General features: G+C 46.2%; 1 protein-coding gene and 1 non-coding gene across 8 annotated transcripts in view; both read right to left on the reverse strand.

Moving 5' to 3' along the window:
* Positions 1-26,248, reverse strand: part of NAP1L4 (nucleosome assembly protein 1 like 4) — a 49,120-nt gene that overhangs the window by 9,113 nt on the left and 13,759 nt on the right. For all 7 annotated transcript variants that reach the window (XM_014833279.3, XM_044749640.2, XM_070488426.1 and 4 more), the window contains 11 exons: positions 21,820-21,850; positions 20,861-20,919; positions 18,528-18,627; positions 15,395-15,536; positions 15,077-15,163; positions 13,355-13,486; positions 10,082-10,153; positions 5,375-5,514; positions 3,938-4,083; positions 1,582-1,604; positions 1,040-1,159 (listed from right to left, as the gene is read on the reverse strand). In XM_014833279.3, coding sequence (XP_014688765.3) covers positions 1,040-1,159; positions 1,582-1,604; positions 3,938-4,083; positions 5,375-5,514; positions 10,082-10,153; positions 13,355-13,486; positions 15,077-15,163; positions 15,395-15,536; positions 18,528-18,627; positions 20,861-20,919; positions 21,820-21,850 — 1,052 coding nt within the window. The remainder of the gene's footprint in view (positions 1-1,039; positions 1,160-1,581; positions 1,605-3,937; positions 4,084-5,374; positions 5,515-10,081; positions 10,154-13,354; positions 13,487-15,076; positions 15,164-15,394; positions 15,537-18,527; positions 18,628-20,860; positions 20,920-21,819; positions 21,851-26,248) is intronic.
* Positions 9,268-9,390, reverse strand: LOC123278188 (small nucleolar RNA SNORA54). Its single transcript, XR_006515441.1, has one exon. It is a non-coding gene; the product is annotated as a small nucleolar RNA SNORA54 (small nucleolar RNA).

The raw sequence follows: 26,248 nt of genomic DNA on the forward strand, positions 1-26,248 counted from the left end.
TACTGGACAGTGCTGGTCTGGAATTTGTGGTGTAACCAGCATTTCCTAAAACTTCAGTCTTACAACCACTTGAGAGCTTAAATGACCCCACACCATGCTGAGTTGTGTGTACACGGTTCCTGATCCCCAAGGCCATCTCCTAGTCTAGGGATGGACAAACCGCACTTTAGAGATTAATTGGTCTACACTACATGGCTCGCACGCCCTGGTCTGGCCCCCGCCCCCGACTCGGGACCTTCAGCACGATGGGGAGGTGCAAGAAGCAGGCCTTCATGGCCTCAGAGAGCTGCCCAGTTCCTATGGCCCTGTCCCCAGCCCTACTAGACCTCATCCGAAAGGAAACCTAGAAGCATCCAGGAAAACTAAGAGTGCTAAAAGCAAGGGAATACCATCTAAACCGTACTTCCAGGAGCATGCTACAAGACAAACTCTATTTCCCCACCCAAGCCTTGGTTACGATAACTGTCCCAGGTGACAGTCAAAGAATGGCCAGGTAAGCTGTGCCCAGGGGTTATGCTCCCAAGTGCTGACTGCAAGGGCTTGTTTCCTTCAAGCAGAGAGAAGTGGCCGGCACAGTGGCGCCTTTTTTCTGTGGAGCATGGGTTTCTACTTCTCTGGGGTTGACACACCAAGGCAGGCACAAAGTTGGCTCTGATGATAATCGTTTGGTGTGGCCAGACCTCTGAGAATGAGATTTTCCTCGTGCTTACGAGTCACCCAAAGCTTACAGACCTTAAACGGGACAGTAAACCCCTGGGGTCTTTAGAGGAGATTACGAGGTGAGTCACTGGACGGGGCTGACACAGGGGACTGGCACCTGCCCTGAGACCACCTCAGAGCGACCTGCTGCTCCTGCTTCTGTTTCTGCCATTTCTCCTCCTCCTAGTCTATGTCCCCCAAATGCCAGTGAGCTGTGTACCATGTATCTGGTTGAGGACGTAATAAAAATCTTGGCCTGGGGATTCCCAGCCACCACTCAGGACTTCTCTATACCAGCAGAGGCAAGCACCCAGGGGGCGGCTGCCCCCAAGCCACATACATTGTCGTCATCCTCTATGGCCTCCCCTGTGAAGTAGAGCACAGCCCGTGGGACTATCCGCTCACGGAAGAAGTGTCCAATTTCAAAGTCGGAGGCTAACGTGAATTCGGAATCTTCATCCTGAGAGGGAAAACCTAGATGTTAACTCATTTCAATGGGATGACCATCACATTCTCTCACCTCCTCCTTGTCTCTCAATTCGGGTGATTCAACTTAAAGCACCAACGCCAGCACTGCTGGGCGACAGCCTTTTATGAGGCTAAACGGCTTTGAAGGAAGCACCAGCACGAGGTGGCAGGGAAGGCAGGAAGTGCAGGCCAGCGGGCTCCATGGAGCGCCACCGGTGCAAGGTGGGCGGGACTAAAGCCACTCTGCCCCTGAAGCCCCAGTGCAATAGGTACCTCAGCCCACCCACACCGTAGCCCACAAACTAATCCCAGGTTTTCAGGGAGTAGGAATGAATTAAAAAGAAAGTAGGCAACTACTCAGGAAATACAGATTTAACGGCAAAACAAGACTTTCGATGACAACACAGATCTTACCAGTGATTCTCCGTCCCCAGATGCTAGAAGAAAAGAAAAAAATCTCTACATTACACTCATGTCCACAACCTTTTAAAGCCCACACAGAAAGCTCAACTGACAGATAAAATGGAGCATTTCACAACTCGAGCTGTCACCAGAAACTGCCTAAACCTGTGCCTCCTCCTGGACACCCTCACCGCCCCTGCCTGCCGACGCCAGCTCCAGTACCCACAGCCCTGCCGCCCCCACTCCCTCACGCCATGGCTGGGACCCAAGCTCGCCCAGGGAGCAAGCTGGAGAACGGCAACATTCAGAGAAGCACTGAGAGAAGCCGGAGGCATGAACAGGGCGAAAGGTGGATGGGGTGGCCCTTGACTGGAGGCATTCAGGGCATTTGTGCTGAAGTGGAGATTTAACTCGTGTCCTGCACAAAACTCCATGTGATCATTCCGTGGAGAAAGAGGAAAATCTTTAAGCCTCGTAAGTCCTGAGTGTTCCCAAGACACTGAGTCTCAGCTAGGTCAAAACCACATTTCTGTTTGTTTGGAAAGGTGAGAGAAGAGAAGAGAGTGCTGAAACATTCTTCCTGCAAAATGAAAAAAGTCCCCTGGGGGCAGGAGGTGCTATTCACCGATGTTCTGCACTTTTCAACACACATACGACCACACATTTTGTTGAGGGACTAGAGCCCGACACTAAACTAAGTGTGACAGGAAAGACAGGGACTTAAACCAGGCTCAACAAAGCCTGGCGACGTTAAAACGATCAAATGACTCAAATCCCATCACCGTGCCCCTACCACCCTCTGTTCGCTTTCATGGAGCTTATCACTTGCTCTGTGTGTCTGACGACTTTAAACACAGCTCCACGGAGGTGTAATTTACAGAGCGTAACACTCACCTACTGTAAGTGTACAATTCAATGACTTACGGTACACCTTTAGAGTTGTGCAACCATCCCAATGCATTTTTAGAATCTCCCAAATCACGCCCCAAATTCTGGAATTCACTTAATTCTATTTTAATATTATTATTTAAAATCCAGTTTTAAAAAACTTCCAACAAAGCCACTGACTTTAAGAATGAAGGCCCCGCTGCTTTACGCTGAATTCAGACAGGTACCCTCCAATATGCCCATGCAAGGCTCCAAAAGGGATCTTTCTGAAAAAGGAAATTTAGGAACTAAATTTTGGGCTGTTCTTAACCCCCAAACTAATATACATTTGCATCTTCCAGGTTCAAAAACAAACTGCAGAAAATGGCCACTCCAATAAAAAAAGGGAAGGACTGAGTGGCAGGGGCAGGTCAGTGACAGCACTGGCTCAGAGACAGGGCAGAAGGCCAGGGCTCAGACTTGAGGGGAGAGCCGCCCTGCGGCCCCCAGGCAAACGCCGACGGTCACGGCTCCCTGGAGCAGAAGCCGGCGTTTCTGTATCTCAAACTGTTTTTGTTCATTACAAATAAAGAGAAAATGGTTTTTCCTCATATCCACACTTTTTAACATTGCCAAGTGGTCTGGCCTTCACATTCTCTCAGGATTAGAAAATTATATTAAGACTTCCAAGTTATTTATTCTCAAAACCAGTTGCTCAGCCTTTATTAGCTCAAAGGTTCCATCTTTATGACTTAGGGAAGGAAAAAACAAAAGAAACGAAAAGCTTCCAAGCTATGATTCTGCCCTAAGTCTTTCAAAAATGGAAAACCAACTATAGTCACGTGTCAACAGGGACACGTTCTGAGAAATGTGTCCTTAGGCGACTTTGTTGTGCAAACGTAGTGTGCACTTACACAGACCTAGATGGTAGAGCCTACTACACAACTAGGCTGCATGGCGCTAACCTTATGGGACCACCATCAGCTATGTGGGCCCTCGTACACCAAAACACTGTGGCATGGCACAGGACGGTACTCACATTTGTCACAACATATAAATTCCAAAATCCCTGTGCTCTACCAAGTCATGCAGAAAAACGAAACAAAACAATTTATGAGAAAGAGAGGGGTGGGCAGATAATTCAAAAGCTGGTCAAGGGTAACCAGAGCACAGCCAGGGACATGTGCCTCGAGAGCCAAGTCTACAGCTCCAGGCTGGGGGCCGCCCCAGGGAGAGCAGAAAGCACGAGAGCAAGGCGTGGAACGGCCGCTGGGTGCTCCAGTCATCCAGGCGCGGGCACTTGCTTCCGCCTTCTCAGAGAGCCCAGAGAGCTCGCCTGGGCTTCCCATCCTGCTCCCCGTGCGCGCAGGGAGCACAGCGGCCTCAGGCACGGCCACCGTCCCCTTACCTCCCACGCTCACCAGAGGACCAGGACCCTGTGAGGCCAACAAAGGTACCTTATATAAGTACATGGTCAACATTCACAGCCTCACCCGCTCACCTTTCAGCGGACTGAAGAAGTTAAAGAAGGAATCATTGGGGACTTGTTTGGTGATTGTCCGAACAGTGCCTCGACCCTTGTGCTTCTGCTTCTTCTTGATTGTTTTGACTGTGACGTTTTTCCCTTTCTTCCAGTCAATAGTACACCTACAGGGACAGGACAGGAGTCACCGATACACACTCCACGAGAACAGCCATTACAGGTGGACACGGTAAGCACACCACAGCTCCACGCTTAACCTGGAAAATTTACTAAAACCAACCTGCAAGCAAGCACTACACACACCATGAGGTTCACCTGAAGGTCAGTGAAAGAGAAACGGTGTGGCCGCCATCATCCTGGGTGGGACACTGTCTTAAGTTTTAGACTTCTCGAACTGCAATGGCATTACGTCGCAAGGACTCACCAACGTGTTTTCTGTGACCAAGCCCAGTCAAGGCTGGGCAAAGGTGCCTATTGATGCTCAAGAGCCTGTCACCTGCTGCCCCTGTTCAGACTCCAGAGCACAAATGAAGTCACCCACTCATGCACCCAAATTCTCAAGGCAACTAAGTGAGCGGGACAAGTTGGGGAAAGGAAACAGGTGACCACTCCAAACACTGATGCCTAACGCAAAACACACGAAATGCAGGTCCTTGGTGCTGGAGCAGCCCTTGGTGGGAGTGGAACACGGCACGCTTTTGAACTCTTTGAATCACCTTGGAACAACAGGTAACACGTGGCAGGATCTGACGAGCGTCTGCTCAAGAGCATGCCTGGAAAGCTAGGTTTTCTTCTCCCATGATGGCCTGGCTCTGGGAAATGATCTTTCTAAATTACTCTAGCCATTTGAGTCTAACAGGATCTTAATAAAATTACTCATACGGGGAGATTCATAAGCATTAGTACTTGGTTCCAGTGAAGAGGGATAATTGTTTCAATTCAAGGATAAAACAATTTCTCAAACGGTCTCAAACAAACCAAGAGGAATGAACTCCAAACCACATTCTCTCTGGTGATCTACAGACCGAAATCGCCAAGGTGCTCCGTCATGATTCAACCAATCGAACTGGGCCACCAATTTCCAAGGCAAGCAACTAATCAAAACTGCCCTGCACTGACTCATTCATTCACTCAACAAATACTTGCTGAGGGTAATTTATCAGTCGATGATCACAGCTTCATTTAAGGTGACTAGAGAACCCAATCCCCTCATTAAAATGAGGAAACTGGGCCACTATCCCAAACCTTGGCACGTGTAACTATATGATACATTTCCCAGTGCTGGCCATCCCAGCACCAAAGGGAAAACTCAGTTAGTTTAAAGCTTCGTCTACTTAACTTTCAAGCAAACTAAAGACTTTTTGCCTTATTCCTAATTTCTATCTTAGTTGTAAAGTTCTAAAATCATCTCCTGCTTTTGTTTTGCAAAAAGAAGTTAAAATAGCATTTCCTTACCCGTCACAGTCAACTATTTCAGGACCTTCAAAGGAAAAGGGATCAGCCTTATCTGGCTCTGACTTCATCTTGTACGTTTTTGTCAGGACTGAATTGGTAAAGTAGTCGTTGGGTTCAAAGTGGAACTCTAATACAAAAGACTAAAAACAAAAACTCAGGGTTAGCATCACTTGAAATCAACAAATAACTAGCGACAGTTTTATGAACTACACAGTACTTACTGGAAACCAGCTCCTCTTTAAGCAGGACATCACAGGCAGAAAGCCTTACTCAAAAGCTCAACAGATATGGGCATGTAACAAGAAAACGCTCTTACTGCAGAAAAACACCAGCACCAGGTGAAAACACAAATGCCAGGCTGAGGGAAACCCCTATGGCCCTTCAGCCCCCGAGTGAGGGCATGTGCCCGCTAACGTCTGCTTCCCACTGGACCTCAAGCTCTCCCAAGGAACCCCAGCTTCTGTCTGCTGCCCCGAGCTCATGTGGGCTGGGGGGCCTGGAGGGAGAAAGCAGGCACCAGGAGCCCCGCCCTCCTCTCCTTTCCTCTTGGACTCAGGCAGAACACTGCTTTCTTTGCCACGAGGAGACCCCAGGGGCGTGGGGGGGGGGGGGGGGCACTGACTGTGCTTCTGCAAACCACACAAAGGACAAGTTCATCCTTCACTCACAAAGCACTCTACAAATCTGGAGAGACATTCACAACGGGAAAAATGGACAGGTGTGTACAAAATTGTTATCACAAGACAGAGATTCATGCTCACAAGGAACAAAATAAACGAAAAATAAAATGAGCTGTCCCCCGTTTGGACAAAATGTACAGGGAATAATATGAAGTGCTGCGAGTGTTTTGGAAAGCCAGGTGCGCTCACATACTATCAAAAGGCTTACAAAGGACAATTTGGCAATACCAAAAAATTAATAAAGTTAAAACAAAAACTCTCTAACTCAGTAATTCTCTTTTGAGGAATTTGTCCCATGCACGTACTGATGCGTCCATACGTGCAGAGACATTCACCTCAGCCCTACGGACAAAGGAAAAAGACAACCTTGGTTAAGCAAACTCTATTACAGACACAGTCTACAAGACAATCTGTGGGTTCAGACAGCCCAGGTTCAAATTCCTCTGCCCTTAAGTGCTGTGTGATTTGGGGAAGCTACTCAATGTCTCTGCACTTTCCTTTCCTCTTCTGTAAAAAGGAAATGACGATCCTCTCTCTCTCCGTGAGCTGACGAAGATTAATCCATGGAAGCATTTAGAACAGGGCCAGGTTTACAGGCAACGGTTGCTAAATGTTAGTTGTTTCCATTTTTTTTTTTTTTTTTTAAGGATTGGCACCTGGGCTAACAACTGTTGCCAATCTTATTTTTTTTTTTTTTTCCCTGCTTTATTTCCCAAACCCCCCTGATACATAGCTGGATATCCTAGTTGCAGGTCCTTCTAGTTGTGGGATGTGGGACGCGGCCTCAACGTGGCCTGACAAGCGGTGCCATGTCCGCGCCCAGGATCAGAACCCTGGGCCGCCGCAGGGGAGTGCGCGAATCCAACCACTCGGCCACGGAGCCGGCCCCTCCATTTTTATTAGAATGGTACAGTCATCAATTGTGAAAAAAAATAAAGACTAAAAACAAACCACTTCCACAAAGGGGAAGTAAAAAAAGAACTCTCCAAAGGAGTGAAGAGAGAGGCCTGAGGGCTTAGGAAGTACAGACACAGGTGGCTCGAGGATCAGGGGGACAGCCCAGTTTCTGGAAGGGATGGCAGACGATCTGGCCAGGAGGTCTCCACTGACCTCCGCAAGAGCAGTGTGGGCTGGTGGGGTGGTCACCGAGCACAAACCACAGCCTGGCAAGGAAAGGACGGCACACAGGGCACGAGAGCATCGGAAGGCATCGCCTGCACCCCGCTCCAGCACCCCAGGGCTTTACAGAAGCCGACACACGGAGGGAAGGCAGGGAGGCAGTCAGCGGAGAGACTGCTCCTACCCCAGGACTGTGGAAGGCTGACACCACAAAGAGGACAGGAAACCTAGCGGACCGGCTGGCAGCAAATGGCAAGCTTACATTTTGTTCCTTTATCACTCCCTGCTCTCGTACAGATTATGTATTTTCTTCTTTCTCTTCCCACATCATTTCTCCAAACCAAGTGTGGTATTTCTCTTCTTCATATTGTTCTATTTTTTCTCTCCCTAGGCCTCTGTTTAGTCAGAAGAAACCCTAACACAACTGGGAATGAATTAAAGAAAGTGCTTAATGTTCCAAAAGAGAAGGGCCCAAGGATGAGGCGACCTCATTCACACGCCCACAGCCAGTCAGCCATAAACACTGGATAAGCGCCCACTCGCCTGGCACTTAAGTGTAAAATTAGACCTCTCTTCTGCCCAGCAAAGTCAACACAGCTGCTACTGTCTTTGCCAATCCTCCTGCGGAGCAGGCTAGGAAGCGGTCCCCACCCAACACGCCCATGTGGTCAACACGGACAAGCCGAGTCCAGGCCAACGACACACTGGATGCTGTGCACTGCTGCTGCAGCTCTGATCTAGCCTTGAAATCATTTCAAAACAGAAAGACAGAAAAAGATTATTATTACAAAAAAGAATGAGTAAAAAAAAATACTGCTAGCAGGAATGCAAAGTGAACCACCGTTGGGCCTTAGAAGTTCATCTCCTCTCACTCAGTAATTACTAAAAGGAATCTAAACTAGGAAATCACCAGAAACTTAAACAAAAGACTTAGGTTCAAGTGTGCTGATCGTAATGCAATGATTTAGGATGGGGTGGTGCTGGCAAGTCTGGGGAATGCCAGCAGAGCCTGTGTGACATGAGAGAGCAGTGTCTCGCTGTCCACGCGCTGTCACCCCACTGTGCTCCAGTGCCGGCGTGGCGGGCCTGGAGAAGAAAGAGCAGTGATCCGGAGGTGAGGAGGGCATGGCACCCATGTGCTTCAATCTCATGCTCGATGGCTTTGTTTTTCTTTCTAACTTTAATGCCTTAGATATTTTATAATAATTTTGAAAAGGACAAAGACTATGGGGAAACTCCTTAAGCTGCTGACAGTCATTTCTAGAAGACGGAGATTTGTACAGTGTTCTTCACACTTCTCTGTGTTTTCTAAGTTTTCTACAGTAAGCACATATGACTTTTACAATGGGAGAAGTAACAAGAAAGGGAAAAGAAGACTGGCTCACGGTCTACCACACCAGGGCTCCAACTTGTCTCTGAGCCACTGTAAGAGAAGGACAACACAAGACAGATGGACTGAGAAACGAAGAAGCAGACCCAGGAATCATCAAACACCCGTCCAGTAAGCAAAGGAAGAAAAAAGGAACTGATCCAGAGGGGAAAACTTGGTAAGCTGAGTCTGGATGACTCACAGGTGAGAAAGAAGAAAGGACAAAACACACAAAATCTTAAAACAGCACTCACACATCCATGTGCACACACCCCCACGGGGAGAGAATCCACACAAACCACAACAAGCGCCGGCACACTGGGCCTCCAGGGGGCGCCGGGGGAAAGCCTCGGCACAGGGTGCAGGCAGCAGGAAGGCCCTGCGATAAGCCCCAGCAGGAAAGCAGAGCTCCCCCGCTCCAGCATGGCCCTCAGCCTGCACAGGCCTCCCTCTGCCTCGGGCCCATGCCCCCACCTGCAGAGGGAGAGCTGATGGCACAGCCCAGAGCGGAGCAGACAGGAAAAGTGGAAGGGATGGACGGATGCAGGTGTGTCCCCGCCCCTGGCCGCCAGCAAGCATCCCTGCAGGACTAGGAGGGAGAATCCCACTCGCCCCTGCCTCCTCTGCCAGCTGGGGCTGGTGCTCTGCAAGGGGAGGAGGAGATCGACCCCAGGTCCCAGCCCCTATGCCCACCCCCAGATACCTAACCCACAGTCCTCCAGGCACTTTGTCTCCAAGACCTGAAGCTGAGAGCCACCAGTCAGTCAGTCATGTGTCGTTGGAACTCCTGTAGCACTGGAATGGAACCTGTAAGCCACAGCCAGACTAACAGGTCACGAACAGTGCTCCCGCGAGGACCCCACCTCAGGTAGGATGGCGTGCCCCCATCCCCAGACTCCTTCAAAGAGGAGCTGGCTTAGGTCAGACTCCTCTCGCTCACTGGCAGGCAGACCTGCCCGCTAACCCTAACATGACACACTACAGCAAGGATTTTGGAGAGAGGTGTTTTGTGACAAATCAAAGACCAGGGAAACATTTTCCAGTCTTATCTACCAGCAGTTATTTCTTAAGGTAAAACTTCATAGGTTTCTTTCATCAGTATCTTGGAGTTCTGTTAGTGCTGCTCATACGTGAGTATAGACCTAGCATCCTTTTAAACCTGTTTTATAAACATTAGATCCTCATAAACCTGTGAGACACTTAGGAAAAGGATATCACCCCATCTGACAGAGGAAACAGACCAGTTCAGAAAGCACAGCATGGCAGGGGGCACCACGGCTGAGGAGTCCAATCCTGTGTCTGACTCCTACACCTGCTACCAAGCAGCCTGTGGCCTGAGTGACCTGTCAGGCTGCACGTACTGCTGGGTGAGGCCCATAAAGGCAACGTGAGAGCCCTCATAATTCTCGGTGAGTGTCCCGCTTGAGTCTACGCTGCAAGTGAGGGGCCACGTGTGGATTTCTTGCCCTGGCTCCAACCCCTTACCCTCAGCGGCCTGATCCTTTCTGATGCCGACCAGTTCAAACAACCAGTACTCACCATGGGTTGTCCAGGGTCTGAAAATTTCACTTTAATATCCTGCAGATGTTTTAAGATTGGTTCGTCATATTCCTAGTCACAAAGAGAAAAAAGAAATCTCTAGTGGGCTTTTTAAAAACAATACACATTTCCTCACTGAGTCACTGTCGCATACACTCCTAACTGCTGGATAATTACCCCTGTTGGAATTCTGTCCTTGTCAGGTAATAACTCCTAGGAAGCCACCTGAATTTGTTCACCAACTACCAGTCTTAGAGTGGCAGCAATGAGATGCCATCTTCCTCTGGCAGAGAGCACAGGTAACCACCAATGCCAGGCAGGAAGGGCAGGTCTTCAATGCCAGGAGCAAGAGCCCTGACTGCTTCCATACCACCAGCTGCCGCTGCATACGGGGATCAAAAATGCCATCAACTAAGACTGCTGGACCTCAGTGTCTCTCAAGAGACAGAATCAGAAGAAACGCCTAGATCAGCCACTGGCCTTGGAAGCCAAGGCCCTGTCCCCTCATTATGGCACGTGGCAATAAATATCCCAAACCCACAACACACACAGTCAGTCACAGCCAAGGACACTCACAAAGCATGTCTGAGACCTAACCCGCAGGCACTATACAAGAGCTTCTAACAGCGCGATATGCTTTTACAGGTGACCATTACTTAAACTCAGAATTTACTAATGCCTGTCATTTGAGAAAGTCCAGGGGACGGAAAAATCTGAAAAGGAATGAGGAGGCTTGAGACCCAGTAAGTGAGTACTAACACAGGTGTTTCATTCGTAAGACAGTTACTTCACCCCTGAAGCCTTCACCCCTGAAGCCTGGGGACAGAACCTAAGGACTTCTTGAGGTTCCGTTAAGTTCTAAATTGTCTTATAACTAAACTACCCACTTGCCAATTTTAAATTCCTTTAACATAGAACAAAACAAAAAACAGCAACAACAAAGGTATCTAGCAAATTTAGACAAAAGATAACCCAAAAACAGTTTTTCAAGTCGGCACATAAGAATGGGCCTGCAGACTACGCACAGTGCTGTCTGGCACATACGCCTCGTTCTAAACTGCCGAGACGGACGTGATCACTAGGATGCTTTCCAAATACACGGAGCAGGATCTTCACATTCAGCCCACTCAAACTCGCAGTACCCACTGGTATTTTCCCAAAATTCATGAAATTACCATTATGTTCTTAAATTCCTCAACCAGCCACGTATCTTGAGGGCCAAGAACTTCATATGGCCCAGAGCATAATGCAATGCCCTAAATAAGGAGACTCTCAAAAGCACTGGCACTAATATAGAGGTGTTGGGGAGAATGAAAAGAGACACCTCATTAACACATGGCTAACTGTGGTACTACTCTCAAAACCCAAGGAAATGCTATGGGGGAAGCAGCCATGGTCATCCCTGGATTACTAACTAGCTGGCCAGGAACCACCAGGAGCCAGGTTTCCCAATCAAGTCACCTAACTGGCACCAAAAAGCCCACATCATGACAACCCTGCCCCCAATCAGTGTGTGCCCACCCAGCAGCATCAGCACCGCCTGGGGGCATATTAGAAGTGCAGGCCCTCAGCCCACCCAGACCCAGAGTCAGAACCTGCATCTCTGTGTGATGCCCAAGTGATGGGTAGGCCTATTAAAGTATGAGAAAAACTAACTCAGGAGTCTTTCCGACTGCTCTATAGGCACGGGCATTTTCAACCCGTGGGGCACAGTAAAATCAGGTAAGAACCTCCACAAACACCCCAGATGCTCACTGACTTGGAGGTGGGAGAAGCACTGATGTTGCTATTTAGTTTTAAAGTTGCCCAGGTGATTCTAACATACAGTCAGGGTGAGAATCTTGTTCTAGCATAATTATTCCATTTTCCCAGCGAATTTCTGGTTCATGGCATTCCTTTAAAAGTAAGGTCTAGTTTTTTCTTTTTTTTTTTTTAAGGAAGATTAGCCCTGAGCTAACTGCCAGTCCTCCTCTTTTTTGCTGAGGAAGCCTGGCCCTGAGCTAACATCCAGGCCCATCTTTCTCTACTTTATATGTGGGACGCCTACCACAGTATGGCGTGCCAAGCGGTGCCATGTCCGCACCTGGGATCTGAACTGGCGAACGAACCCTGGACCACTGAAAAGTGGAACGGGTACACTTAACCACTGCGCCACCGGGCCGGCCCCCTAGGGTCCAGTTTTCTTAAACCCCACCTTTTCATATGAAAAGGAAGCTCAGATGGGAAAAGAGAGGCTACTCTGAGCCACATATTTTAGATGTCCCCTGAGTTTGGAAGGAGTAAGAAACACATTCCTTCGATCCTTTCTTAAGTTTTGGTTACAGGTAAGCATCAAACGAGGCAGCAGTGACGCAAGTTTCTGAAAGCCCTTATAAACCTAACTGTGAGATCTCACGCAAAGTCCAGGAGACCTGTTTGCACGCCACCACGGCTGTGCTCTGATGTGAGAAGCACCGTGCTGACCTGTCTGGATCAAGTCCAGATGCAGAGATGACCATCTCTGTGGACCCCAGGCAACAAATCAGGTGATGAGACTTTGGGCATACTTGTTTCTGTATTCTAGAAACTTCTACCATAATTCAGTTCAAGGAAAGTCAAATTTGTTACCTTTTAATTGGTTCATCGTTTCATTACAGAAAGCCTGACAAGGCAAGACAAAAACAGAATGACTGCCTATTCCAATTTTTTTTTTAAATAGAGACTTTTTCAAGAGAAATGATAAGAAAATATTAGAAACTTGCTATGTATTTAATACAACTAGCAAGGGTACACAACAGGCCCATTTCAAATTTCAAAGATCAATCAAAGGAGAGGTTTAAGGACGTGCCAGTGAGAGTGTGCAGGCATGTAAATATGCTCACGCGCACACACACACACACCCCTTCATTGCACAAAATCCATTTTTCCACTCTGCTCTCCCATCCTCACACTTTCCTGCTTGTTCACATCACAGGAGGATGAAGACGGGTCTTGGACCTGTTAACAGGCTTTGTGGAGGTGAGGTAACAGACCTTTCCTAGGAAGTAAGCCGACTACAAGTGCTGACTAATGTTCAGAGCTGCTGCCCTCTCCACTACAACTGCCACAAGGTCACACGGAGGGTTCCAGCAGTAATAAGCTGTCCTGGTGAGACCAAGAGCACTCATCTGAGGGGTCGGTCACAGAAAGTGCCTTTTCACCCACAATGGAGAATCATTAAACACTCAGTGAACTTGTTCAAAAAATAAATAGTTTTAAGACCAAAATCTCTCTGCAAGGTGGAAATCTGCTCACCTGGACTAATTCACTTAGCATATCTACGTTTCTAAAGATGGTAAACCAGAACTCCGGAATTCCTTTGGGGTTTGGCTCTTCTGCTGTTGCTGCTTCTTTTTCTGCTACGACTACTTTATTTTTCATGTCTCCCTAAAAAAATAAAGATGCAAAATAGAACATATCACAAGACAACAAATTGACAAATAATTCAATGACTTAGTGCAGAATATAATTTCAGAATCCCACACCAACTTCTATTAAAACCCTTGTTCTCTGGATCTGTATCTCTCAGACCACTGTGCACCTCACAATTTCAAATGCTTCTGCAGGACAAAGCATTCAAGGCATTCCATCCAGACATAAGTTCATGATATGACTTTGTACCAAGGGAACAAGAAGCTAGAGATGACACAATGCCACCAAACTTGGGAAAGGCTGTCCAGTGCTAGCTCTTTTAGACGTCCACCCGGGGACAATCACCTACCACCAGATGCAGACTCCCTGTCTTCAGCCACAAAACAATGCCAAGCACCCTGGAGGGCCCAGTCTAAGAAGACAGTGATGACAATCATGACAGTGGTGGCAACGTGGAGGGGAGTCTTTCTAACGTCATGGCCCCAGGGAAAAGGCAGGAGATTAACACAACACTCAGTGGAGCCAGAGCAAAGTGTGGCTGCTTCCTCACACGCGAGTCTTGTGAGGAAATGATCATGAGGGGCTTTTAAAACAAACAGAGGCAGGTCTTTCTTGAGCAATAAGGAACTGATTCACAACTATTGTGATCCACAGCCACGGCTTCAACTAGGCCAGGTTCCACTATTTTTAAAAGATCAAAAACATATACAGCTAGCCAAACTACCATACACTTAAAAAAAAGCCCTAAAAGTTAATAGTATAGGATAAAAGCTACTGTTCTGGGGCTGGCCCCATGGTTGAGTGGTTAAGTTTGCGCACTCGCTTCAGCGGCCTGGGGTTTCACTGATTCGGATCCTGGGTGCGGACATGGCACCGCTCATCACGCCACGCTGAGGCGGTGACCCACAGAGCAGAGCCAGAAGGACCTACAACTAAAATATACAACTATGTACTGGGGGGGCTTTGGGGAGAAGAAGAAGGAAAAAAAAAAGAAAAAGACTGGCAAAAGATCTTAACTTAGGCGCCAATCTTAAAAAAAAAAAAACGACATCAGAGAGAGCTAAGTGCTGTGAGACTTTCTGGTACCAATCCCAGCCCAGAAGAGAAAAAAGCTACTTTTCTCCCAAACATAAAATCAGGCCGGCAAAGGTAATCTTGTGGCATGCTGGGACTTTCTGTGGCAGTGGGATGGGATCTGTCACCAGAAAAAGGCTGTGAGCAGGCGATGGACGGGGCACATTACCAAAGGGCCTGTAATCTACCAACGTGAAGTGGCTAGAGGCACCCTGGCTACTTCCTCACCACTGCTGGTCCCTAAGCAGGGTCACTGTACTCTAGAGAGCAGCTATAGACAGTAGAGAGGGGAGACTGTGTCTGGTTCATCATGTTGACTGACAGCACATCAAGCCAGATGCCAGGCCAGGGGCTGCTCAGTACTCACTGTCGAGAAGAAATCTCAACCCACCTGAGGGTGAAGGAGCACCTACTGTCAGGAGGTCTCTATTCTATAAAGCTGTATCAGTGATTAAAAACCAGCTAAAGAGGTTTCTGATTCCTAACAGTTTTCAAACAGAACGTAAGCTGCACTCAGTAAAGACAACTTACCGCCAGTTTGTCCTCCTCTTCACTTTCGCTGTGCCATTCTGATTCCGCATCTGTTGGCTCAATGTCACCAGTGATGAATTCCCTTCTCTGAGTAAAAACAAGACCTTCTTATGTTAAGTTATTCAGAAACTTGAATTAAGATGAGTTTGTAAATAATGTGTATGAAAAGACTGTGAAAACTGGTGCTTTCGTAACTTATTTTACAATTCTAAGTTTTAGGGCTGAAAGAGTAACATGCAACAATTCACTATGTCTGGATATTTTATGTAAAGAAAGATGTGAAAGATACTAATTACATTTACTAACAGAGCTCCCTACCTTGTCAAAGAGAGGCTGGTATAGAGCTGCATACTTTCTTTCCAGGTCGTGGACTTCTTCATAGAACTTGGCTTCTATATGAGCGCACTTCACCTGAAGCTGTTTCAAGGCATTGATTCTTCTTTTGACGGCTTTAGGTAAACTAAGAGGGAATAAAAAACGTAACATCCATCTCTGCCAAATGAGGCAGCACGCTTCTCAATTTTATTGGGAGAAATTTAGGTTAACACAGAATTAACATCCTTACAATTAAAAGCTAAAAATTAAGAAAAGGACAAACATCCCAATAGGAAAAAACAAAAAGGAAGCTGAAAAGATAATTCACAAAAGTACAAATAATCAAACAGGGAAGAAAAGGTCCAATCTCACAAGATATCCAAAAGAATGTAAATTTAAAAGAACTGCTGTCTTTTCTTCAACAAACTAGCAATTAAAAAAAAAAAATCCCAGGTTTGTTGAGGCTGAAAGGAGATAAGCCATCTCATTGACTCATCTTTCTTTTTTTTTTTCCTTAAGATTTCATTTTTCTTTTTTCTCCCAAAGCCCTCTGGTACACAGTTGTGTATTTTTAGTTGTGGGTCCTTCTAGTTGTGGCATGTGGGATGCCACCTCAGCGTGGCTCAACAAGCGGTGCCATGTCGGGGCCCAGGATTCGAACGGATGAAACCCTGGGCTGCCGAAGCAGAGCACGCGAACTTAACCACTCGGCTGCGGGGCTGGCCCCTGGCTCATCTTTTTTAAGGGCAAACAAGAAGCTTGAAAATGTACTTTGGATCCAGTAACTCTACTTCTAAGAATTTATCCTAAGAAATGTACTGCAAGGTCCACTGATATATTATTTGCAAGAGTGAAAAGCTAGAAACAATGACAAGTTGAACAGGATTAAAACACAGCCTGTCCACAATCACACTATCCAAGAACGCTCAGTGTCACATGACACAGACAGACATGCCGAGGGAAAACGGGAGACAGCCAGACAAGCGCGGTTGTTGTCTTCTAGTCAGATAGCTGTCAGCTTGCCTTTTGATGCCTCTCTGTATTATAAGAAATATTTTAGTCTGTATGTATTACTTTTATAAATCAGAAGAAAAAAGCCATTTCAAACCCATCACAATTATTTCTTTAACCTGAAACCCTTGGTCACAATCTGGAAGGAACAGCAGATTCCTGGGCCTCGTCACAGACCCACACAACCCCCTGGGCGGGCCTGGGTCCTGCCCTCTGAGTTTGCCTCCACCTGGGCGGAGTCCTCAGGGCAGAGCTGGCACTAGTCTGCACACTTTACTGATCCTCCAGCCACGCACAGCACAAGTACCAGGCAGCTCCCACACAGAGCAGTTTAGAAAGTAATGAAACAGCCCTGAATCACAAAGGACCCCTCTCCTGGGGTATGAGTACACAGGCCTTAATTATACTCAGGGTAAGGTCCTTCACCAGACTCCCAACTGGAGTCATCTTTCTAGGACTACTGTTGGTGGAGGAGAACAAGGAAGCAGCAGAGTTAGCATTAACAAAATGGTAGAGAGTAACATCTGTGCTTCTTTTCTTCATTAACTGCACGATTTAAAATTTTTTAACTTTTCAGAGGCCGGCCTGGTGGCACAGCGGTTAAGTGCGCATGTTCCACTTCGCCAGCATGGGGTTTGCCAGTTCAGATCCCGGGTGCGGACATGGCACTGCTTGGCACGCCATGCTGTGGCAGGCATCCCACATGTAAATTAGAGGAAGATGGGCATGGATGTTAGCTCAGGGCCAGTCTTCCTCAGCAAAAAGAAGAGGATTGGCAGCAGTTAGCTCAGGGTTAATCTTCCTCAAAAAAATAAAATAAAATACTTTAACTTTTCAAATCTTCTTAATGGAGTAAAAACAAGAAGGATTCTAAGTAAACTGGACCCTGATACCTCCTCGGCCACCCTCCAGCCAGTTACAGTATCTACACACTGTTCTCCTCCTGCAAGAGGCACTCCACGTGCAGTCCGTCCAACGTGGAACACTCCTCTTTCCAGGAGACCTTGTTCGCAGTCCTGCATCTCCTCTCTGAGCATGCTGCCCACTTACTTGGTTTCTAAAGCCAGAAGACTAGAAACCACTACTCATCCTCAGCTCTTGTACTGCCGCCCAGTCTCACTACAGCCCAGTGATTCAGTGCGCAAAATCTGAAAACCCTGCCCCACTGAGTCAGCGCCCAGAGAACCCACTATAAGGCAAAGCAGATCCCAAGGGTCCCCTCCCCATGACAGCAGCCTTGGGGAACACTACCAAGCCCTGAGTAGGGGAACCACTGCGGAGGGCAGGACAGCTGAGACCAAGCTCTGTCTGACTGGAAGACAGAAGCCCAGTAGCTGCTCATCCCTTCCAGAAGCAAGACAGCCAGGCCCTGAGGGGGGCTGTCCTAGGATTCCAAGGTGGGTGTCCTTATTGTCCCCCCCTCAATAAAACCAGGACACGCGGGGCCAGCCCCGTGGCTGAGTGGTTAAGTTTGCGAGCTCCGCTGCAACGGCACAGGGTTTCGCTGGTTCGGATCCTGGGTGAGGACATGGCACCACTCATCAGGCCACACTGAGGCAGCGTGCCACGTGCCACAACTAGAAGGACCCACAACTGAAATATACAACTATGTACTGGGGTGATTTGGGGAGAAAAAGCAGGGGGAAAAAAAGCCTGGCAACAGTTGTTAGCTCAGGTGCCAAGCTTAAGAAAAAAATCAGGACACAGACGCCTTCTAAAACAGCAGTTTCTGGTGTTGCCAGCTCGTGGCGGGGAGCCAGGGAGGAGTGGTTCTCTTAGCTAACCAGAGCCACGTGGAGGAGCAAGCACTCCGCCCTCTGCCTGGCACGTCCTTCCCCTGCTAACTCCTTCTTGTCCCGCATGACTCACATAAGCTGTCAAGTCCTCTAAAATCGCCACAGGATGGCACTATGTGCGGACCTAGCAGATGACCCAACATGTTGCTTATTCTTTCCACAGATCTGGGCCCCTCCTCCAGAGTCTTTGGAAGCCCAGCGCCTGGCTCTCAGCAGGCAATGTCTGCTGAACGAAAAATACACTTATTCCGACTCTAAGGAACTGGGAAACCTAATAGGTTTTTTCTGTTTCTCCAAGTTCTATCACGTCTCACTCACAGCATACTTACGTCTCAATGTAGCTGGAAGGAGTGTGGGAGACATTGTCAAGTCGTTCCTGTAGAGCTGCCAAAACTTGAGGATTCTGCATCACCTGATCTGTGAGCTTTTCTACCAAGAGTGAAAAACAAGGCCAAAATATTTAAAATAAGACCACCAGAACAGCCAAGAGTCAAAAATCACCAATACATAATCTACTTAGCTTTATCTAAATTCTAAATAGAGGAAGCAGCTTTTTGAAAACATCTGTTTCGAAAATATTTAACATTTATTTTAAAGGCATCTGATACTTTATGTTAATTGCCTGAGGAGGTGGTTATAAATCTACTGAAGGGTACCTAAGGGTTACTGGTTCTCACCTTAGGTGTTTAAGCCCCAAATCTCCCAACTGAGGACACCACCACTTCCTAAATTCAGGTGGTCTATCTCCTGTCACCTCACTTTCTCTCTCCAAGTCCCACGGTGGAGCCCAGAAGCCAAGGCCAGGGACAAGGCGCCTGTTCCTCAGAGTAAATCAGCACCCACTTGTGCTCCACCTCACACTCCAGGAAAGCCCGACTCTCACCAGTTCACCGGTGGTGCCAGACTTTCAACCTACAATGCCCTTGTGCCCAAATCCACCTCCTCCACAAGGCCCCTGGGCCATCCCCCGACTAAAAGTCACTTGCCTCCGTGGCCACACTGTCTACATAGCTCACACACATTTGTACTGTTTCAATGAACAAGATACCAAGAGGGAAGCAGGCGTTCTTTTACTCAGCTGTAACCACGGAGCAGTACAACACCTGCTTCCCGGCACAGACGTAGTGTTTATTGAACCAATTCCCTTATTGCCACCGTCCAGAATCCAAACTCAGTACCCACCCCTGACTCAAAAGGTAGTCCATGTGTGGGAGTTCTCCCCATCCTTCTGTAAGAAAGGGGCGTGCGCGGCAGAATGCACCCAGCAGACACTCAATTTTAACAAACACAACCGCTAACGAAGCACTGTGTGCATTTAGTGTACATAGTGGTGCGGACAGAACACTGTGTACATGCGTAAAATGTAAATCGTCAATGGGTGCTAAACCCACTACGTAAAAGTCTCATGGAGAACGGGGTACCCACAGGGCACCCAACGACTTACTAACTAAAAGGACCCTTCCAATGGAAAAATCTGGAAGACACTGTCTTAACCAAGTCATCAACCTCAGTATTGACTGTCACAGGTCTAAACGCACTTGCCACTGCACCAGGTCACCTGTACGAGTCTTGCCAAAATGTTTACCCTGAATCTAATGAGGAGGAAGCCAGACTATCCAGAGTGTAGGCATTCTACAGACAGCTGGGCACATGCCTTGCTGAAGTGTCCCTGTAATGAAGGATATAAAAGGTGGGGGGGTGACATTCGCAGCAATGTGGATAGACCTCGAGGGTATTATGTTAAGCGAAATAAGCCAATCAGAGAAAGACGAACTCTATATGACTCCACTCATAGGTGGAAGTTAATATATTGACAAGGAGATCTGATCGGTGGTTACCAGGGAAAAGGGGGGGTGGGGGGAGGGCACAAAGGGGGAAGTGGTATACCCACAACATGACTAACAAAAATGTACAACTGAAATCTCACAAGGTTGCAACCTAGCATAACATTAATAAAAAAAAAAAAAGGTGGGGGGTGACTCTAGAATAAAGGAGACAACACACGCAGTGCATTATCCTTGGGGAGTCCCGGATTTGAGTGTAGTGTACAGCTGTGAAAGATCTGCTGAGAAAAACAGGGAAATACAACACGACTGTATATTAGCTAATAGTCTTCCACCAATGTTAAATTTCTGGGTTGTGATAATGGCACTGTGGTTAGGAGAATTCATTCTAGTTTTAAGGAAATTTACACTAAATTGTTTTAGGGGAAAAGAGCCAGGATCCACAACTTGCTTTCAAACAGTTCACGGGAAAAAAAAAGTATGGCTGCATAGATTCGAAAATGGAGGGAAAAAATAACACATCTAGGAATTTCTGGACAAAATGACACGATATCTGGGATTTGCTTCAGAAAATCAGGGGAAGAGAATGAAGAGCCCAGGTGAAGACTGGCAGGTGACCGTTAAGGCTGACGCTGAGTGACAGCTGGTACAGAGGTGCACTATGCTATCCAATTCACTTCTGCAGAGTCTCAATTCCCTATAATAAAAATTTTTTAAAACACAGTACTGATTTTCATCACTCTGACTTTCTTAGAATCTGTGAGTACAGCTAGCCTTTACTTGTGCTACCTGCATTATTCTAATAAATGGCTCGAGAGCAGGAGCCTCTGCTCTGCACGAAAACCCTCCCCTGTTAACTCCCGTGTGCATGAACTCACCTGTGTTACTTGCATTTTTAGCAGCTTCCAAGGAATCTGAAGAAACCCCATCTGAAAAACTGAAACAATATATTTAAAAAAGTATTACTGTAAAGGAAGTTCCAAAGACAAGTAGCCCAAGGGCACTTTTCTTATTTAACATATTAAGATGTCTCTACTGTGACTTCAGATTTGGGTGGAAGAGAACTATGGACACGCATGTCTGTTAACTGCAAGATACTTTCCTCTTTGTTATTAAAAATAATTCTACTAGCTAACAACCCCCCATACCCTTCCCCACAGTTCTAATTTCCAACCCCAGCCGAAGCTTCTTAGTTTTCATTTCTCCAATTTCTTTCCTCAAAAAATCTGCTCCTGTCCTCAAATCAAACCCACTAAACCCACCACCAAGCATGCTACAGTTCAGTCAGCTGCTAAAGCGACCAAAGAAAAGCCGCCTGACCAAGCTGTTAGGACACAGTGCCCACAGCGGCTCTGTCGGCTGGCCACACAGTCTCTAAAAACAATTAAACTTCATAAAAATAGGTCTAACAGTTCTCAAAGATGCCTGGATACACCTCTCTCACCAAAAATAAACCACATCAAACACTATACACAACCAAATGTGACCTTCAGAACAATCCACCAAACAAAATCTTTCCTTGACCCCAGAGGCTACAGAACGTTAGGATGGTGTCAAGTCGATCGTATGACTCCACCAGGGAGATGCTAAAGCCCAGAGGGCAAAACGACCGCTTCCCACAAAAGGCTTTAAGGATCAGTATTTGGGAAACTTTTCATGTCTGAAGTAATTTCTTTATGGACACACACACACAGACACACACAGACACACAGACACACACCCCCCTCCCCCCTGAGTCACCAGCTAAAACGTCTAATGATGCTTACTGAAATATGGCTTGGCTCTTGCTCATCAACTAAAATTTAAAGTCCAATAAACAAAATCTATTTTGGCTTACCTGTTATCTGCCATCTGAATGTCTTTATCTCCTACAAATCAAAATAATTGTAACAATTAACATTACCAATATTCACAAAAAGTTTTTCATATGTGCTCCTCGGTTGTTCATGGAGAACGAGGATGCACTAGGAGGTGGGAGAGGAATCTTTCTGTGGGGGGGAAACATTCTACATCTCGAATTGGGTATTGGTTACTTGGATATATACACTTGTCGAAACTCATCAAATCGTACACTTAGAATCTGTGCATTTCAGTGCATGCAAATTTTACTCATACAAAATGTCTCTTGTTGGCACTAACATGACTAGACTTCAGAGGAAGAACGATTAATCAATTCTTTTTCTTTTTTAAAGATTGGCACCTGAGCTAACATCTGCTGCCAATCTTCTTCCCAAAGCCCCCCAGCAGTACTTGTACAGCCTAGTTGTAGATCCTTCTGGCTCTGCTACGTGGGACGCTGCCTCACCACAGCTTGATGAACGGTGCTAGGTCCACGCCCAGGATCCAAGACGGCGAAACCCTGGGCCGGCAAATGAGGACACGTGAACTTAACCACGTGGCCACGGGGTCAGACCCCAATTAATCAATTCTAATTTACCTTATCTCCATAATAAATTTTAGCAACAGGAACATATATTTATGCTAGACCAATTATTTTAGAACAATTCAAAGCATTTACTGGTATTTACATCTTGTTTCAAACTCTCACAGGATGATTTTTACATTTTGAGTATTCTGTACGCTCTATGACTTCTACCCTGAAGGTGCAGAGCTGGTATAAAAACACTAAGTAACATACTCAGGACTCCACTTTTACAAGACACATATAAAAAAAGACTATCTCCAGATAAGATGACTTTCTGCCTATAAATATTGAAAATGGGCTCCAGGACATTTACCTCTTAAAAAGAAGAATTTTATATTAATAAAGTTTCAAAACCCTATCTAAATGCCTAGCTAAAAGAAGCTGTCAAATGTAAAATAAACCAGAGGTCTGGTGATGAAGCTCCTTAATCTTAGATGCAGTAAACACTTCAGAACCTCTCTGAAGGGTTGTTCCAGGCTGACAACTGGTTAGTGTTTCATTTTTAGGTATTTGAGCAAAGCCCAAATCCCTCAATTACACTGCTTTAGGGTAAAACAAAATAATAAAATACTATGCAAATGTTACATTATCTTTTTCAAAATGCTAAATGATTTAAGGAAGCAGATGAAAACCAGAAGGAAATAAAATGCAACAAATACGACAACAGCTGGCCATACGCACACCATCACCTTGCCAGTTACCCACACCGGCCCCAAGTTTGTGAAGGGTTTCAAAAACCCTTCAGTGGTCCCTATCACCTTCTGCTGATTCCCAAGTCACTTCACACAGAAATCCAAATTCCTGCACTTTCTAGTTCTGTCTACCTCACCACTCCTATTCTCACATCATGGTCCTTTGCACTCTGCTACATGCATATAGCTGCAATCAGAGTATTCCCAAGTTTATAGTCTGCTTTCCCACATATTATAAATGCAAAATGTGTAGGTCTTCAAAATAACATTTGATGACGACATTCTAAAAGCTAATACACTTACCATTTACCAGTTGTTAAATACTGAGGGGTTTTCCCGATATAGCTTTGATAATGTCTTTATGAACATATAGTTTATCATATATTTATGTTATACAAACATATTTATATAGCTCCCGATCCCCGAGTTATTATTTATATGACAATAGTAGGATCTCGATAGTAGGATTTCTGTGTCAAAGTATGAATGGATACTGAGACCTCCTGCCAACTAGTTCCACACTGACAGCAACTGTAATTTGGCTGCATAATGAACACTCTCCACGGTCTAACAATACCCCAGTAGTGCCTTCTGCAGCCTACACACACTCATCACCAGGAGCCTCCTCTCTCCTGAAGCAGCTGCCAGTGCTTCGTTTAACGGCCCTGGTCTAATTAAACTGTCCAGTTTAAGGGACAGACTCCAGTCTTCACCCAGTCAACACCCCTCATTAAGTAACACAGCTAATTCCAACTCCTCCTATACTAGCAAGGGACCTCTGTGACGAAAATCCAGTTAGGAACCATGCAGAGTGCACTAGCTCAAAGATGGGTCGAGATTTTTGGTGGATGCTCGTTGGTCAGAGGATAATTTTCAATCTTCTATACAGCAAGCATTTATGGGTAATCAGTCTCACCATCTTAAAGTTTCGTTTTTCTGAGGGCATATTCGTGAGATTCTTCATTTCATATTCCTTTGTTTCCATTTTAGATTAAAATCCTTTCACATTCCTCCCCTTTTGATCAAAATCTTTCACAGAAAGCATTACTGATCAACCTTATCACATGGGTATCTTCCTTAATCAGAGATGTTGAATGCTGTAAGGTAACTGTGTGTCCCATGGAGGAGGAAAATGGCTAGTAAATATTTGGCCTCATTTGAACAAAAGGACTGAGAAATGCAGAATCTCGGGTCATGTTCCTCCAAGGTGGTCAGCTCATTTCCATGGTCAGCTGAGCTTCAGGACAAGCCTTGGAAAGAAAAAGAACTTTATTTTGTACATAGATTTTATTTATACATCTGTACTAAATGTACGAATCTATTTGTACAAACAGATTTATTTGTACATCTGGGAGGAAGGGATTTGCCTGCTAATACAAGGCAGCAGAAATTTAATTAGGAGGATTATACCAGGGCCATAAGTCCAATTACAGCTACTGACTGGACTAAACTTCTCAACCAATTTCCCCAGCTGCCTATATTCAATAGGGTGAAAATGTCCCAGGTCCCGGGGCTTGGCCTATGTCAGTTAAGTTTTATATTATCTTTCATTATTTTTAGTTCTTGCGTTATTTTCCCCAATTTGTTAACATAAAAACAGCACTCTTCCCCAAGCAGGGCACAAGTTCCCCTTGCTGTGCCGTGAGGAGGTTCAGGGCTCTGTGGTTTTGTAAGGCCACTTCTACTAGGCTGCCTATTCGGGTTTGTTGATATCTGAAAGGTCTAATAGAAACATTAAAGGTAGTAGCCACGACTACGGAGAGATTCCAAACTGCCTTTTCAAGTCCTTCTACTCTATCACAAGGGAAAAAGACTCAGGTAAAGGAATGTCCAAATTCCTTTCTTTCTAGTATGGGAGTGTTTGTGGGCATCCACCCCAAATTGTACCCATCTCAGCTACGATGTGCTCTTCTAAATTGGGAGGAGAAAGACCCCAGATTGGATACACAGGTGGTGGAAGGAAGGGTTTTCCTGACTTTGGCATCAGGAGTGAGGGCAACTCCACGGCATCCTCTGCATTTAAGGGGCAGCATGGAGTAAACATTTCTTCCACACAGAAAGAACCAGTGTTTCCTAAAGAGAGGGCATAAGTAGGCCCTTTTGCCCAGATTTTTTTTTTCCTGGAATAAAAGAGATCTCATGATCCACAACAATCATTTACACACAACATAATTGGTTTTGTTAGTGCAGTGGGAATGGTTACAGGAACATCTTAAATTTTGATATATTTAGACTAACAGATGAGTTTGATTGTTGTGGACGAGGTTCTGATAAGGTCTCGGGACTTTCCAGGGAGAAGGTAGGTTGAACTAAGTTCCCACCATTCACCAGATTTTTGCTCAATTCCCCATGAGTTCAGGTTCCTCCTAAGTGTTATTAACTCTGGAGCAAATCCAACAGCAAGAGAGTTTTTAAGGTGGGAACAAAGGGGTACATAACTGTCAAAGTAAGGGCAGCAAGGCGGCCAGAGAAAGGACAATTACAACTTCAGGCAGCATGATTTAGCTGAGCCATACAGAATGAAGCTAAGGCCTGGTCCAGATATTTTGGGAAAGCTGTCTACTTCTGATGCCATTGCTTTAGTCCCTGGAAATTTTTAGCTTTAAGTCACCAGTTGGGGTGCAGGTCCACTCAGGTTTGGGGGCTTTTAGATGGGACACACGAATCCAGGAGTCCGTCTCTCGGAGCTTGGGGCACAGGGGTTAGTCAGTAGCCCTGGTAGAGGTCCTTCCAACGAGGCTGGAGGGAGTCTTTATGGAGACGCCTTTTCCAACAGATGAAGTCTCCAAGCTGTAAAGTGTCATGTTTCACATCTTCATCTCCTGGGAGCACATTGTGCGAAGACTGTTCCACCACTGCATGATTACGCCCAGTGGATTTAATTAGACCCTTGTGAAACTGAATTATGTGACCTTTTACTAGTTGTGGGTCAAAGGAAGCAGGGGCTAAAGGCATTGGCCATCCCGTGATTATTTCAAAGGGTGAGAGTTCCTGAGTCCCTAATGGAATAGATCTAAGGTTTAGAAGAACCAGTGACAGTACTTTCGGCCAAGGTATTTGGAGAGTTTCAACTAATGTAGCCAACTGGATCTTTCTAATTCCATTTGTACACTGGACTAGTTCTGAAGACCGAGAATAAACACATTGGA

The sequence above is a fragment of the Equus asinus genome, chromosome 17 (genome assembly GCF_041296235.1).
Source record: "Equus asinus isolate D_3611 breed Donkey chromosome 17, EquAss-T2T_v2, whole genome shotgun sequence".
NCBI lineage: Eukaryota > Metazoa > Chordata > Mammalia > Perissodactyla > Equidae > Equus > Equus asinus.